The 16397-nt window shown below is 46.4% G+C and overlaps 1 protein-coding gene across 1 annotated transcript in view; it reads left to right on the top strand.

Annotated features, from left to right (window-relative positions):
- Positions 1-16101, top strand: part of zmat4a (zinc finger, matrin-type 4a) — an 80394-nt gene extending 64293 nt beyond the window's left edge. The window contains exons 7-8 of the mRNA XM_062544036.1: positions 2147-2243; positions 15104-16101. Coding sequence (XP_062400020.1) covers positions 2147-2243; positions 15104-15131 — 125 coding nt within the window. The 3' untranslated portion in view covers positions 15132-16101. The remainder of the gene's footprint in view (positions 1-2146; positions 2244-15103) is intronic.
- Positions 16102-16397: the final 296 nt, after the last annotated feature.

Below are 16397 nucleotides of genomic sequence, written 5' to 3'. Positions count from 1 at the left end.
TGCTCCTCTCAGCCTCTCCGTTGCTGAGTGAGGACCTTGCAAAAGGCACCAAGTGAAGTGGCTGAGACCAGCCACCACAGACCTCGGAGGGGATCGCGGGGCTGAGTGGGTTGGGGGTTGGGGAATGGAGAGGGGGGTGGGGGGTGTGCCATGATGCGCAGTGGGCACGGTGTGCGCGGGCGGTTCATTGCCCATGCAGGGCATCACCGCAGGAGGCACCTCAGGTGGCTGGCAGTGATGGATGCCAAGTCGGCGGTGCATTATTTCACCTTTTCAGAATGCATTTGAGAAGCGTCCTGTCAAAAGGCCACCGCTGAGCACCCTGGAGCTTCTCGGCCGCCCTCTCTCCACCACGACGCCTGCTTGCTGCTGCCGCTGCTGCTGCTGCTGCCGCCCGGCTTTAATGTCAGCTCGCGAGCGCGCGGCTCAAGAGGAAGCAGCGCAAAAACAAAAAATTTAAATGGCCACGGCCACAGAGGCCATCGCCGCTGACGTGAGGGGGAAGGGGGGGTCAGGAACAACGTGATCCCTTGTGATCCCACAGAGCCGGCTCAACTAAACCCCTCATTCACACTTGTGTGATTCACAAGCCAGCAAACAAAAATGTCCTCCCATTCGCGCCCTCTTTGCCATCACATTCCATCACAGTAAACAATCGGGGCAGCCGAAAACATCTGCCCTAAGCTGATTTTGTCCATTCTTATATGATCACTTTGTAACATTTTCCTTTTTTTTATCGTGTCATGTGTTTTAAAAATCGCCTTGGACATCCCTAGGCTGTGTTCAACCTTTCAGGTTATTTGAGGCAATTATGAGAAATGACAACGCGACTGCCAAGCGATGACACGTGTGGGGAAATGTGGGAAATTGGACGAGCCAACAGGAGAAGCAATGGATCATTCATTTTTGCCCTTTCTCTGCAAACATTGTTTATAGGCTTAACTCAATTTGGAGAGCGGAGATTGCATTGGCCATTTTTCAAGCCGCAATATCATTAGTGCAACATGACAGCAATTACATGGGGCACTTAATCCTCCCCACTCTAACACAAGGGCACCGGGGGGAAAAAATATTGATGATGGCAAGGGAAAGTGTTGACCATTTAATCGCTTTAGCAGTGACTGTTTCTGAGCCACCCAAAGTCAACAGGAAGACAAAGTACTCGCAGACGCTCCCAGTTCAAAAACTTTTCCTCCATCAAACGTTTTCTCTTCAAGTCCCGAATTCCCACGTCTTCGCTTTGTAAAATTCAAAAAGGGCTCTGTAGACTGAGAAAAACAAAGTCTTTCCTCGAGCACAAACACACCCACGGCGTCTGTTAACCCAACACAAAACCCCCTTTTCCCCCGTTCGCGCGCGCACCTATCCTCGGCTTCCCCCCTCGCACGCTCAGCCAACCTACAAGGTGTCTCTAACCTCCGCACACCGCTGCAGCGTGTGACACGTCTATATCGATGACACGTTAATTGCCTGCGGACTCGCGCAGCCGGGAATCAGCGGAGTCCATCGGCAGAGGGGGGGAGGGGGGGGGAGCAGGCTGGAGCGCTGACCCGACTCCTAAACACAGCTGGGCGGGGGAGATAGGGGCTGCGCTTATCTCTCGCTCCCTCCCCAGACTCCCAATTTATTGTCCTGACACGATAAGGGAGGGCCCCCGTACCTTACAGTGTGTGCCTTCCACGCCATTGATCACCCTGGATGGTAAATGAACAGGGGTCTTCGGTGCAGGGGGGTGGAAAAAGGTTTGACTCGCCACGCCGCATTTTAATCAGCCGCCTGAAGAACAGCAGGGTTTTTTTTTTCTCTCGTTTCCTCCCCCTCAAATTGAAGAAACATGTCTGTAAATGAGATGATGGCCACAGATAGGGGTTGTTTAAGGATATCTATTGCTAAATGGAGGATGTAGTGGGCTGGGTTGGGATGGTGCTGACAGTGCACAAGGTTCCTATCGCCAGCAACTTAATTAATTTTTGTACAGATTAGAAAAAAAGAGAGCTTGTTTTGTGCTAGGCTTCTTCGGACTGGTATGTTGTCATTGTTTTTGAGTTGTTTGTTTGTGTTTCTTTGAGTGTTGGTAGTATGCCTCACATGCTTGTGTTGTGTCTGTCTCTGTTTGTGTGTTGTCCTGTTTCCCCCGTCCGTCCAGGTCTCAAGCGCAGCTACACCTGTGATGTCTGCAGCGTAACGCTCAACTCGGTGGCGCAGTACCACGCACACCTGCAGGGCTCCAAGCACCAAAACAAGTAGGCAACGTGCTCCATAAATCTTTACACCCATCCACCCACCCCCCCAAACCCAAACCACCACAAGCACACACCTTCAAGACTCCATGCTGCGCTCTCACACTCTTACACTCCACACACACATACACACACAGACACACACACACCCCAGTGCGTGCTCAGCTCACAGGAAACCCCCCGGTTTTTCCATCTGCTCTACTAGCCCTCTGGTGGTGCTGCTGCTGCTGCTAAAGAAAGGTCGAAGACTAGAGCTGAACAAATATGCTGACAGTGTTTGAGAGTTTAAAAGAGAGAGTACGAAAGGTGCGAGCGATGGAGGAAGACTGTGGAGTGTTGTGGAGATGGGGAAGGGGATGCGGGTTTTTGTAGCATGCTGGAGGCTTCGATAGCGTAGCTTTTTTCCCCCCCTTCTCTTAGTCCATTACAGTTATTGGAAGCAATTACATCTTCAACTCATCCAAGTGCGCCACTGTCTTTTTTTTTCTGCCAGTGATTGCGCACTGGTACTAATCTGTGGCCATACTGCCCGAAGGAGCTAGCCATGCACATTAGGCTTGACTAACCATCAGCGCTTAGCAACTCTTAAGTGCTTAGCGCAAAAAAAAAAAAAAAAAAAACTTGAGTGAGTCAACAAAGAGTCAGCGTTCAGCGTACGGTCACCGTAGACACCGCAGACAAACAAAGCGTGCCTCTCTCCCCGTCGCAGATCTGTTTGAATCACCTGCGACTGTGCGCCGTCTCAACAGATATCTGTCACACAAACACGCCGTGCCCCGCGGATAGCCACGAGACGTGACAAAGAACGAGGGCGTTTGCCGACTGTGAATGCGCTGAGCGCCGGAAACCATCAAGCGCACGAAGCAATTGCTTTGGAGCCCGGCGAGGAAATGACAGCTCCTAAAACAGACGAGGGTACAGGGGGGTCCACCAGGGAATGGAGCTCCTGTACTGTAAGCTCTCCTGAGCTCACAGCGACTCGGGCGGAATCTGCATTGTGGAATTCAAATGCAGCCACAAGGCGTGTGTGTGGGGGAATTACTTGTTTCCCGTTGGGACGGTTTCCGCTCCCCCACAGACAAACTGATGTACACACATACACATAAATATGTGTGTGCGCGCACGCACACACCCGCTCATACATACACACACATGTCCTCAGGGATGTGGGTGAGGAGAAGGGGGGGTGGGGGGGGGGGGGGGGGGTAAGGCAACGTGACGTTCTGTGCCACGCTGCATCGGCAGAGCCACTCTGCTCTCCAGTCACGCTCGCCTAGAACGCAGGAGGGGGGCTTTGCCATGCTTCTGATCCTCACACCTCCTTATACCCCCCCCCCCCCTTCAAACCAGCCCCCGGGTGGGAGTACATACAGACACACACACACACACACACACACACACACAGTAGGCTACTGTGCTATGGTCCACCCTCTCCATCTCTACCCCTTGCCCAATCTCCCTCCTCTCTCCCTCCCTACCCTCCACACCCGTCCCCCTCCTCCACCACCACCACCACCACCACCTCCACCCTGGTCACTCTTGTCCCTGATGCCTGGGACCCCCCCATAGGGTGGGGGTGAGTGCTTTGCTCTCAAAAGGCATGATGCAGCAACGCTGGACCTCCGCCCAGAATACCTCCACTTTCCCTCCAAAAAACCAAACACTGCCTCCTCCCTCGCTCCCTCTCTCCCTCTCTCCCTTCCTCCCTCTCTCCCTCCCTCCCCCACCCCCCGGTGCATCCACGCCGCCGCATCCTCTGTCGGCTGTATTTAGGTCATTTCATGGCAGTTTATCCGAATATAATAAAGGAACGTCTCCCTGAGCTAGATCCCAGTGGAGCGCGGGAGAGTGCTATTCTCTCCTTTTTGTGAGTGTTTCAGACATCACCGATGGCGCTGAAAAGAGGATTTTAAAAAAGGAGAGAGAGAGAGAGAGAGAGAGAGGGAGAGAGAAAGATATAGAAAACTACTAGTCCTAGTTAGGAGCATAATCCAGTCTGCTGCTTTCCAGTTATTCTGATGTTGTAGCGGCGACGTTTTTGTGTTGAAGAAAACATCCCAGTGTTACTAGTAAGCACAATCTGATATGACCACTGTAGATGCATGTCCCAACAGCAGTAGTGCAGCGAACAGGACTACACTGTGTGTGTGGGTGTGTGTGAGAGAGAGAGAGAGAATGTGTGTTTGTGTGTGTGTGTGTGTGTGTGTGTGTGTGTGCGTGCGTGTGTGTGTGTTTGTTTGTGTATGTGTGCGAGTGTGTGATGTGGTGAGTCTGGAAACTCAATGAATAAGTTCAATTGTGACCCTGCGAGGGAGGAACGGAAAAACAAATTAGCCAGTCACGACGGGTTTCCTGACGAGCGGCCTGATCAATACACCGCTAACAAGCTCGGCCACAACAGCACACCAGTGCAATCCCGGCCCAAGTGCATTAAATCAACTATTGTGCGGCCGGCAGATCTAAAGCGCCCCATATTTCCATATTAAGAGCAGTACGTGATTGAGAAGGCCAATTTCCCTTGCATATCCCTGGCTTAATGTGGATGTCCGTCGTCTTGGCTCTCATCTCGCGCTGGCATGAAAGCAGTTTGACAAATGCGTCCTTGTGACTGTAGAGGGTTGTGGCAGGGCACGGGACAATGTGACAGAAATAGCGGTCTGCCAGTGTAATTTCCTTAGCTTGGGGAGAGTGATGGGCTGGCTTTTGCTGACTACAGCAGAATGCACTCGGGGGCCCTCAAATGACTAGCCAGACAGCATTTAAATACGGGACGCGAATGACAAAGTCAGATTATTATGAAAATGAACCCGAGGGAACTTTGTGCTGTTAATTACAAAAAGAGAGGACAAAGGAACAACCACTTTCTGGAGGAGGGGAGATGTATTTTTTTAGCCGCCTAGTCTAACCTTACCCTGTACAGAATTGTCTGAAACACATTTATTTGTAGACACATCACTGGCTTTACCTGCCCGCGCATAGTTTTTCATGATCTTGTGGCATTTGTAGTGGTTTGAGAAACATACACTACTCACAAAAAGTCAGGGATATTCAGTGAAATTTCAGGATAGAACTAAAATCCACTATAACCTTTACAAGTGAACTTAATGTGACCTTTTCTACATTTTTGAAAACGCATGTCCCTAGGGGTGTCGCGATTTACCGGTATTATGATAACCGCGATGATAAAATTTGAAAATATGAATATCATATAAATATTGTATAAACGATATTATCGTATGACACAATCGTTTTTACACAAATAGGCTTTTCGTGATTGTTGTTTCTCCATCTCTCTCTCTCTCTCTCTCTCTCTCTCTCTCTCTCTCTCTCTCTCTCTCCCTCCCTCCAAAAAGTCACACACACAACTGTGGTCCGTGTTTGTTGACATTTTTTCCTGCTCGCTCCGGTAGCCTACAGCTGCTAACTTATAGCGATATCGATGAACTTTTTTCCCCAGCCAAAAAAGTGTCAATTGTAACTTGGTGATGATCAGCTGATCAGATGATCATGCATATTAGTGCAGCGTTTCTCAAACTATGGGCCGCGCAAGGTAGAGACTGCTGGTCCGCGAGACATGGAGTGAAATTAGGACCGGTGCGTCACCTGATAATTTGCTGCGCAATTGATCAAACAACCGCGGACCGACAGAAAAAGAAAGCAAACGTTTCTGCACTCAGGAGGAAATGCTGGCTAATTCGACGTGATTAAACAGACATAGGCTACAATTAAGTGGTGGCATTCATTGAATGCATGCGTGTGCGCATTTGCGTGACAGAAACTGAAACTACACGATAACGTAACGTTGGTGGCAAAGCTCCGCTTCAACCTGTCGGAAGGCTATTTAATTATTTAACATTTAATAGAACAACGTGGATTCTCGCAACTTCCATAAAAACAGAGCAGAGACTGTAGGCCTACAATACATTATTTAGCATTGAGTATTGCTTAGTCAAATTTGAATACCGTAACATGGTCAGAAGATTGTAGCCAGTCTTTCATCTAAAGATCTCCAGATTTACGCCTATCTGCATGGCCGTTTACGATAAACAAAAGTTGGTATTGTGTTTCCTGAATCCTTACATTCAAGCATTCAAATGAAATTTCATTATCAACCATATTAATTTGTTCTCCATTTGCCTACCAGAGTATGATGCTTGCATGAGGGAAACATCCCAAAACAACAGCACCCATATAGTTGCTGTTGTTTTCAGAAGTATCTCTCATGCAACCATGCAAAGGCAATGGACTATTAAAATTATATATTATAGTAAAGCAGGCCTCTGATGTGCGGACATGTGCATATGTGCATGTGCAGTTTTCACAAACTTCTTGAGCAGGGTCTTCAGGAGTTTTCGAAGATGGAGAAGGATGTACAGTACCTGCTCTAGTAGGAACTGCAGCTCGTTCTTTCAAATAGTATGTTTAGCAGCCAGAATTTCAAAATGTTCATGCTCTGTTTTGTCCAAATGATGTCTGTCTATATCCCTTGCACTTGGAGAAAACGGAAATGTTTCATTTGTCCCGTGTTTCAATCGTCCAGGTTGTACCTACTCATTGAATCAAAAGCTTTACTTTTAAATGTCTAACAACCTGTTAAAATATACCAGAAAATTGGGTCTAGCTCATCATTTTCTGTCTGGGGGAGAGCCCCCAGACCCCCCACTGACCTATCCCACCCACTCTCAAAAAGCCTCCAATGCCTTGACATCTTTTTATCTTTTTTTTTTTTTACTATAGATATCGTGATAATATCGTTATCGTGATATTTTTTGACATGATAATCGTATTGTGAAATTTTGATATCGTGACACCCCTATGTCCAACAGTTCAATGTTTCAGTACTTTGTGTAATTATACCCAAATGCCAGATATCCCTAGCTTTCTGGGAGTAGTGTATGAAGTTATTTGAAGAATAGACTATTAGAAGGTTCCCTGAAATGATCCGAACTTGTTAAAAAATGAACATGGTCTATGATAAAAAAAAATAATAATAATAAAAAAATCTACTGCCTTTGATGAGGAAAAACTTTTCTTATAATAAATTATTTTGCATGGCCCATAATAGCTGGGGATGAGACTAAGGCTCCAAGCCTGGTGCAAGTAGAGGAACTCAGTCCTAAAATTTCGTCCTCCGTTAGGGACAGGGTCAAGCCAAAGTGACAAGCTTATTACCATGCCATCACTGGTTCATGGTCATGCCTCTCCACCGAACACACACACACACACACACACACATAGACGCACACACACACACACATACACACACACACACACACACACACACACACACACACACACACACACACACACACACACACCCCTGTGTCTCTCTTGCCCATATGTGCTGGTGCAGTGCAGCGATGCATTAGAGTCGTGCACACAAGCCGACGAATGCATCTGGGGGTCTAGAGACGGGCACAGTGACACAGTGATTTGTTAGTGCCGCTTTCTCGTCCCTCCCAGTGCCGCCTGTCTAACTGTCCTCTGGCCCCCACAGCTTTGCCACGAAGGTTATTTGTCACTTTGTGCCGTTAAAGGGATCATTTCGTGTTTAAAAAAATAATAATGATTAAGACGTCACATCACGCAGCTATCTGGCAAACTGCGCGCAGGTTGGAACAGTGCCGTGGGCGGCACGTCTACAGTTTTTGAGCCGCTGGAGTTCGCTCTGTGTGCAGCTTTATTTTCCTGACCTTCAAAGTCCTGCGCTGTCTCATCACGACAGTGTGAAGATTTAAAAAGAATATGTTCAATCCCCCGCACCGGTTCTTTTGTTGTCGTCTGGCCAAGAAGTCCCCCCCGTTCAAAATGTGCTTGCATGCTCGCAAGCGTTTCAATTTTCCACCTCCTCAGACTTCCCCTCTTTTATTATTGGAGGCAGAAATATTGCTTAGATTTCCAATGTGACCACTGAGAGCAAGTGATGTCGTGTGTGACCACCATTGTTTTTTTTTTTAATGAAAATGCATAGTATGGCAACTGTAGCATGAAAATATCTAAAGCGCTCCGAACTCAACCACCAAAAGCTGTCAGACAGATGCTGGCTGATTCATTCTGTTTACACGCGTGCCACTGATGGCTGCTGGTACCCACACCACCCAGGCAGGGACTTGAAACGGAATGCTAGATCACGTGAAGGCCTGTTTCTGGAAGGTTCCATCCCCCCCCCCCCCAATCCATCCTCCATCACCTGTGTCCCTGCGGCTACTCTTTGCCTCGCCGCTGTCCCCGTGGTCACCCATTGAGGCGGCAACGGCCCCTTTCATCCCTGCCTGACCACCTGCTGTTTCTGCCACGCAGCCTTCCCCCTACCGCAAAGCTAAACAGATGTGCTTTGCTCCATAGGTTTCCAGCCTCCTCCTTTGATATCTCTCTCCAGCCTGCCCACCCGAAAAGCCCATTTGCCTCTCCATCTCGACCTGCCCCCCCCAACACCCCCTCCTGAACGCAGTCATCACAGACTTTCATTGTCTGGTTGTGCCAACGGAATGGGTGTTTTTTTTTTCTCTCCCCTTTCCCTCCCTTGAGTAATTTGAGGTGCTCGCAGAAAAACAAACACATTTACGCTCTATAACTCGCACTGAAACCTGTCTTATTGACTTTCACCATCTGAATAAACAGACCAGGGCCAAGCTTCTCTCTGTAGTATTTGCTGCTGCCTCACATTTCATCTAAACAGCAGCAAAGACTCTCACAGACTTCCTTTCCCATGCCGATACTGAATCAATGAAACATTCAGATCGTTATCGTCATCATCAGCATCACAATGATATTCATAGAGTACTGAAATAGTCTAGTCTTGAGTCGGACTGTGAGATGGAATTTTGAAGGTCGTCATACAAGAGAGTCACAGAAACTTCTAATGGAATAAACTCAGTACTGTGAGCAACAATACTACCCTGCAATCCATTTAAGATAGATAGACTGAAAAGGGCTACTAAAAATAGGAAACAGTTGTGCTGTTTAGGCGAGTCTCCAGATGGCATTGAGACATGGATTGTTTGCAGGTTTGCACTGATTGCAGAAGGAGGCAGGTAATCAGCACATATTGTGAAAGTAATGCATGCAATGAAGGCTGTTTATTGACTTTTGCATCTGTTGTGGTTTAGTGTGAATAGCATATACAGTAGTCCATATTTTTAAGGTTACATTAGATGAGAATGAAAACAGAGAAACATTAACCAGTTACTGTTGCCTTATGACAGGACCATTTCGAGGACTCTCAGATTGTCAGTTGAGGTGCTCAGGTCAAATTAGTGGATCTGGGCCCGTATTCACAAAGCATTTTATCTTACCACTAAGAGTACTCCTAAATCGCGCTAGAAGATTTTAGTTAGGAGTTTTCCCTTAAAAGTTATTCACAAAGCCTTTCAGACCTACTTTTAGTAAGGAGAAACGCCCACTCCTAAACTAAAAGTGAGTCTTCGTTGCTATGGTTGACGTCATTACTCATGCACGAGCTTGATGAAAGTTACCACCTTGATTGGCTGGTGATTATAACGCGGGAATGATGGCAAAAACCTCCCCTACGATGACGAGTTGAGTGACAGGTGTCAGGTCTTAGCTGGTGAGAATGCGTGCGCTATGTCGGACTGTGAAGGATGGAAGATGATGAATAAATGGGTATAGCCTAAATTAATAAAGAGTAGGCTAAAGCAAATAGCCTAGGAGCATAATGAAACACGGACTGGAGCAGTAGCCTATATTTGCAACATGGTTTAAATTAATCTGTATGAAAGCACGTAGCCTACATTCGCGAAGAGGATAGCCTAAACAATTTAATTTAATTTAGCCCTACAAGGACACGTTACATTTAGTTTAGGCTACATGCAGTGGTGGTTTTTTGATTGTCGGTGGCGTTATTGCATCTCTTAGTTGCAATGCACAATGATTCCCTCGCATGACAGCTCCTGTAACCGCACGGTCATTTCACTACATCGCGACGTGAAATGCCACTAAAAGCGGTTTGTGAATAGGTCTTACTGAGTTAGGAGTCCTCTCGACTTCTTTTAAGCTGTCCTAGACTTAGGAGCTACTCTTAGGCTTAAAATGCTTTGTGAATTACTTTTAGTGAGAAAGATTAGGAGTCCTAAAGTTAGGAGTGACACGCCTTATTATTTTTAGGAGTTTCTCCTAAATTCGCCAGTTAGGAGCTACTTTTAGCCCTAAAATTCTTTGTGAATATGGGCCCTGACCTCTTGCTTCGTAGGTCAAAGTCACTATTAAAAGAACCGTGCAGCATAGTCATGGTAGCAATATAGATGTCTCTACAAAATGTGCCATGCTAGTTCTACTGTCTAGCAATGAGTTTTAATCTAAATGTGACCAAAGCAAGTGTATATTCACTTCACCGATTAAAATAGAAATGTAGATGGAATAATACACATTTGTACTAGCCATATATAGTCTACAGATAGAGTCAAACTGCATGTGCTTTTGCAACACTTCTGAGTTAATTATAATTATAAAAGCACTTTAAATAAGACAAGATCATCAAGTGCAGTGAAGGCTGAAAGGTAAAAGCTCAGAGCTGTTATTTTCTACAAAAATAATTCCTTTCGGGTCGAAGCTGTACCAATGTACCAATTATCGCCTAATTTGTTGGAATGCCACATACAGTAAGAGAAGCATTTGCCAGACACATCACTGATCTCACCGTTGGAAGAGCACTGAACAGCCGCTGTGTACAGCATCTGCCTGTATTTTCTTCGCTTTGACATCTGTAGTACACACAATTCCTTTGAAGCTCATGAATTGATTCACTGACAACCCTGTTTCCCCTGTGAAGCCTCGGAGATATCCAAGGGATTATGTGCCGCTTTAACCACACTAAAAGTACCTCAGTAACTTCGAAGGCCACAGACCCAGAGCCTCTTAGCATACAGACATAATTAAATCGAGGACAGCCCATGCATACCTACGACTGTGCACATGTCCTCAAAAGAAAGGCCAGTCCTAAATCAATTCCGACACTTCATCTCATTGCAATTTGAAATGCCGAAAAAGTGCGTGCATGCAAATTTTTTCCGCCATTGTGTTCCGGGACTCGCTGATGAGCTGCGCCACTCAAAAGCAGGCAGTGCAGCAGCATCGAGGCCTTATGAATATGAAAGTGCCGTGCTTCGAGAGGACAGGCAGGGGGGGTAAAAATGTATGCAGTGTTTGGGTCAAGGCAGGCAACAGACCGTGTGTCGATGGTAGTACGAGCGAACATATGGAGAATCCTAGAGAGAGTTCCTTTTTACTACTAGCATAAATCTGGCAACTCACAGTCTGAGCTCCGAGTCAAGAAAACAGTGCCAGGGGGAGGGACAGAGGGGAAGCGGCTATAGAAACTGATTCCGAGAGCACTATCCGAAGCTATTAAATCCCTAACGTCTGGTGTGGCTTGGGGCAAAATTTCTTCCGAAAGGTACTTAGATTTTAAATTATTGACCAAAAAGTGTAGTTCTTTCCTCACAAGCACAGGCAATCATTGAGAGTGGAAGGTGCGTGTGTGTGCTGGGGAGGGGGAAGGGGGTGATCTGCTCCTGTATTATGGCTGAGCTATTACTCACAGCAGGGGGTTCCTGTCTGAAGTGTCTATTTTACCGTTCAGTGAAGTGTGTCTAGAGAAACAATCGGATGACTTTGTGTAAGTTAATCTCCTGTGGAATGTCTAGAAGGCAAAAAAAAAACACATCAAAACCATTGAAGCACAAACTGGAAGAGAGCATAGAAACCCAAGCCAAATGGACATTGTGTTTGTTGAACTAGGCTTCCTCTGTTCTGTAACGCCGCTCATTCTGTGCTTCTGTTTTGCTTCCAAGCCTCTGGGTTTCATCGTGGCAACAGATGAAATCTTTTGTCAGTAGCTTATGAAATTAGTCCATGTCACTAGCTAAATCACCGCTCGTGCTATTTTCCCCGGCCCTTCATATTCACAATAAACGCACCAGAGCCCCTGATGGAGATTTACCATATGTCGAGTGGAACCAAGTGAAGAAAATAGCTCTCTACAGCAGGCCCCTCCACCGCAGATCTAGAGGGCAGGGGGAAAAAAAAAATAAAGGAGCGTTTGGTGCAGTTTTCTATCCCAGTGGGTCGTGCAGTAAAGTATGGCTCATTAGCGCGATTAGAATTAACATAAATAACCTGCCCAGTTATGGAGGAAGAGGGAAAGGCAGGGAATGCAGGCGCATGGAAACCAGCTCGCTAGCTCGCTTGCTTTTGTCCGCAGTCGATTGGATCATTCATTAAACTAACACAAATTATCGTTAAACACCATGCGCCAAGAAGCGCGGTGTTTACAACACGACAGGCGCACCGTTTCGAGCTCATTATTCATTCTTCATTTTCAACCTCTCGAAAACTTGCCTTTAACCCTGGCACGCCGGGAGTCAAGCGATAACGCCGCGTTACGACATTCTGCCGCATAAATGTATGAAATCCAGCGGCGGGGCTCTCAGGTGGTGTAGCCGCTTCTTCTCCAGCTGCACCCACTGAGACCATGTAACTCACACCCACTTTGCGATACATTAATTATGAGCCAGTTTGCCTCAAGAGGGGAAAAGAAAAAGCCTTGATGTTGGTCGCGCACACTTTTTTTTTTTTCCTCCACTTTTCCTCTGACTTGGTTGGCCAAGGCGGAGGAGCCGAAAATTGAATTGGGGTGAGGGGTGTGGGGGCGGGCGGGCGGGCTGGCTGGTTGGGCTGGAAGCGTTCTGAAGGGCCATCCTCCTGCTGTCTCCCCTCTGAAGCAAGGAGGCCCTTTGAGGACTGGCATTTTGAAGTGGAGGATGGGAAACGGCAGGGGGCCCCGAATGCAAATTGCGCTTTTAGGGAGCATCAGGTGACAGGCGCGTTTGAGTTTTGTCACAGCCATTGTGATTAACGTCTCTTCTATTTTTTTTTTCTACCACTTTCCTCTTCCACTTTGTCTTTGTCTCTTTCTCTTCTTCATTGTCTTCCTCTTTTTTCTTCTTCTTCGTCTTTCGCTCTTGTCTCACAGACTTTTGCATAATATGTGCTTAACACTGCTCAAGCTGGCATTCAGTTCTCATCACCTTTCTATACCAACTGTCAAATATATTGACAGTGGAAATGATAGCTGAGGTGGCCATGCATTAAATGGAAGGCTATCATGAGCATTTGCAGTCAGAATTTAATTACCACTGTCAATCTGTCAGGATTGTGTGTGTGTGTGTGTGTGTGTGTGTGTGTGTGTGTGTGTGTGTGTGTGTGTGTGTGTGAGAGGTGTGGATGGGGGGATGGGCGGTGGATAGGGTGTGTGTGTGCATTTGTGTGCGTCTTTTATGTGTGGTGTGTTGGTGTGTGTGTGTGTCTGTGTGTGTGTTTATATGTGTGTGTGTGTGTGTGTGTGTGTGTGTTTCTGAACCATACTGTACCAATCACTGCATCTGCTGCACCAAGGCAGCCTCATCACTCCATCATCTCTAGCCTCATGGCTCATTTGCATACACTGAGGGCTCAAGAATGGGGTAGAGTGCAGTACTCTAAAATCATGAAACCCAGATCTCAAGGAGATCTCTCTCTCTCTCTCTCTCTCTCTCTCTCTCTCTCTCTCTCTCTCTCTCTCTCTCTCTCACCTTCACTGTGTTCCCTTGAGTATCATAGCCTCCTGGCGTCGGTGCGATGAGATTAGAGACCGCTTTGTAATGAGTTTGGAGATAAGCAGTCCAAGACCTGTGCTCTGGCTTTAACCGTTTCTCTCTGCCCGCACTGATATCTTTACTGTAGGTGGATTAAGCGCCAGTCCCATCATTCAGGCTCTGAGAGTGAACACAGAGAGAGCTGTGGGGAGAGCGAGGGATGGCAGTGGTGGCATTTTTTAAAAAGTTGGTTTGACTTGAAACAAGACAAACGGCAGCCTCGGAGTGCCACTTGTACTGCAATGAAAGACAAATTTCTCCACTCTGTGACAGCGATAATAGTATAGCCAAAAATGATTTTTTTGTTTTTGTTGTCGGGGTTTTTTTTCCACACTCTGAAGCTTCATTTGGGGGATTTCAAACAGACCATTCCAAACTCGTTGTGCTCAGATGAGACAAAAACTCGGCCCCTTTTTTGTTTTGAAATATATATTTTTGAAGGTCTTAAAACACTGAAACGCCGACCGCCTATGCAGCTGTGCTCGTTTGGCAGGTGTCCCGTCCTGCTATGGATCAACATCAGCTGGCAGAACTTGAAGGGCTGGAGTGTCTGACAGGGGCCTTGGTACCGGACTTCTACTCTGGGACTGCGCTAGCGCCCTCCAGCTGACCTCGAACAAAAAAGTTTGAGGGAAAGTGGACTGAATTGCCTTAAATATAACAACCTGAATGCTCATTACTGTATGTGAGGCAGTTCCACGTCTCCACAGCATTTTTTCTCCATCTGTCCCAACTAAGGAAGACTGTAGCACAAGACATTATTTCAAATGGTTTGAGTGCAGCAGGGTACCCGGTGGTACGGTAGGTGGTACGTGAGTAGCATTGCAATGTCTCTGTGCTTATTCCAGGCAGGACAGAAAAAGAATGAAATTTCTTCATACTCTGAATAGATTTGGACCTGCTCAGCTTGTGAGCTGAACAGACACTGGGTAACCAACACGGCAGCAGTAGCAGCAGCAGCAGCAGTATCACGAACACCCATCCTCCCAGACTTTCCTCAGTGGTATTATAAATTAGTCATTAAAGGGAGCTTGAATATGGCGAGATGCACGAAGCCTCTTGCTCTGATTGCTGTGATGATGAATAAATGCTTGTACAATGATGAATGTGAAAATTTGAAACATGACATTGTGAAGACAGAATATGTGATTTTTTTCTTCTTCTTCTCTTGCTCTCTTGCTCTCGTTCTGTCTCTCTCTCTCTCTCTTTCAGCCTAAAGAATCAGTTGTGTGTCCAGTGAATCTAGACGAGAACCCACGATTGGATTGATGTCAGACAAGCTGTGGTCGGCTTGCCCTGCTGTTCCTGCCTCTTCCCGTATCTCCGTTATTTTCATCTTTTCACTCTCTCTTTCTCTCGCTGTCTTTCTCTCTCACACACACACACACACACAAACACTCTCTCCCTCACTGCAAACGCACACACACACACACACACACTTTCCATCATACATTTACTCTCTGTCTGTTTATGCCCATGCCAGTGTAGAGAATGGACAGACTCTCATTTCCATTTAATCAGCTCTCTTTGCTCGCTACAGTCCCCTCGACTTCTCAGATGCAGTCTTCATTGCGACTCCTAGATACCCAGCAATATGTTCATTGCCCTGCAGTCTATAGGCTAAAATATGGAAAGGGCATGCGAGACTACCTAAATGTCGCTGTAAGGGTGAAATGAAAAATGTAACGGTAACTTCATCATTTCCCATACGTCCATTCTGTCGATCACAGATGGTTTTTACAAACATGTGTATGTATCGTCATGTTCCAACTTTTCAAATTTCTTTTTTTTTGCTGACTAGCATATAGGAGGAACATCAACACTGCACATCATAGCATACAGAACACCAAGTTACCATCTTAACCACACAAAGATACAGTAGCATTTAAATCACCACTTCCACCTTCAAGTTCTTTGTCTTCTATTAGGACAGAATCGTTTTGATTTATGGAGCTAAATGTCTGCGTAAAGATGTGCTACAGGGTATTGCAGATTGCTCTTTTGAGACAGATACGAATTATTGCACTCAATGGCGATAATTGCTATTTGGGCAGTAATAATTGATTTCTGATGGAATAATATTTCAGCTCAGTTCAGCGGCTAGAAGAGTGTGACAAAACTGCAAATTGCAAGGCACTCCCAAATGCAAAATAACAGAGCTGAGAGATGGGGAGATGAAAGCAGCTTGACTGTGGGTTGGGTTCTCTTCTTTTTTTCCTCCTTTTTTTTTTGGGGGGGGGGGGGGTTAGTGGGGGGTGGGGGTTGCATTTCATCTAAGAGATCTTGTTTTCCTGCTCCTTGATCTTAGACCAACAGACCAACAAAATCTACAGTGACTAATGACTTTAGGTTGCACTCACCATCCGCTGTTTGTCTCAGGGAGGTTCCTACGGTTAACAAGGGCATTTTCTGTGCTGACTTCGAAAATTGCACATGCAGGGCTTGTTTGACTTCTAAAGAGCTGTAGTCAGATTCAAGCAAAGCCCGGCGTGAAGAACAAAAACAA

The sequence above is a fragment of the Sardina pilchardus genome, chromosome 8 (genome assembly GCF_963854185.1).
Source record: "Sardina pilchardus chromosome 8, fSarPil1.1, whole genome shotgun sequence".
Taxonomy (NCBI): domain Eukaryota; kingdom Metazoa; phylum Chordata; class Actinopteri; order Clupeiformes; family Clupeidae; genus Sardina; species Sardina pilchardus.
Note: the sequence above shows the minus strand (reverse complement) of the source record. Positions and strands in the feature narration are given on the sequence as shown.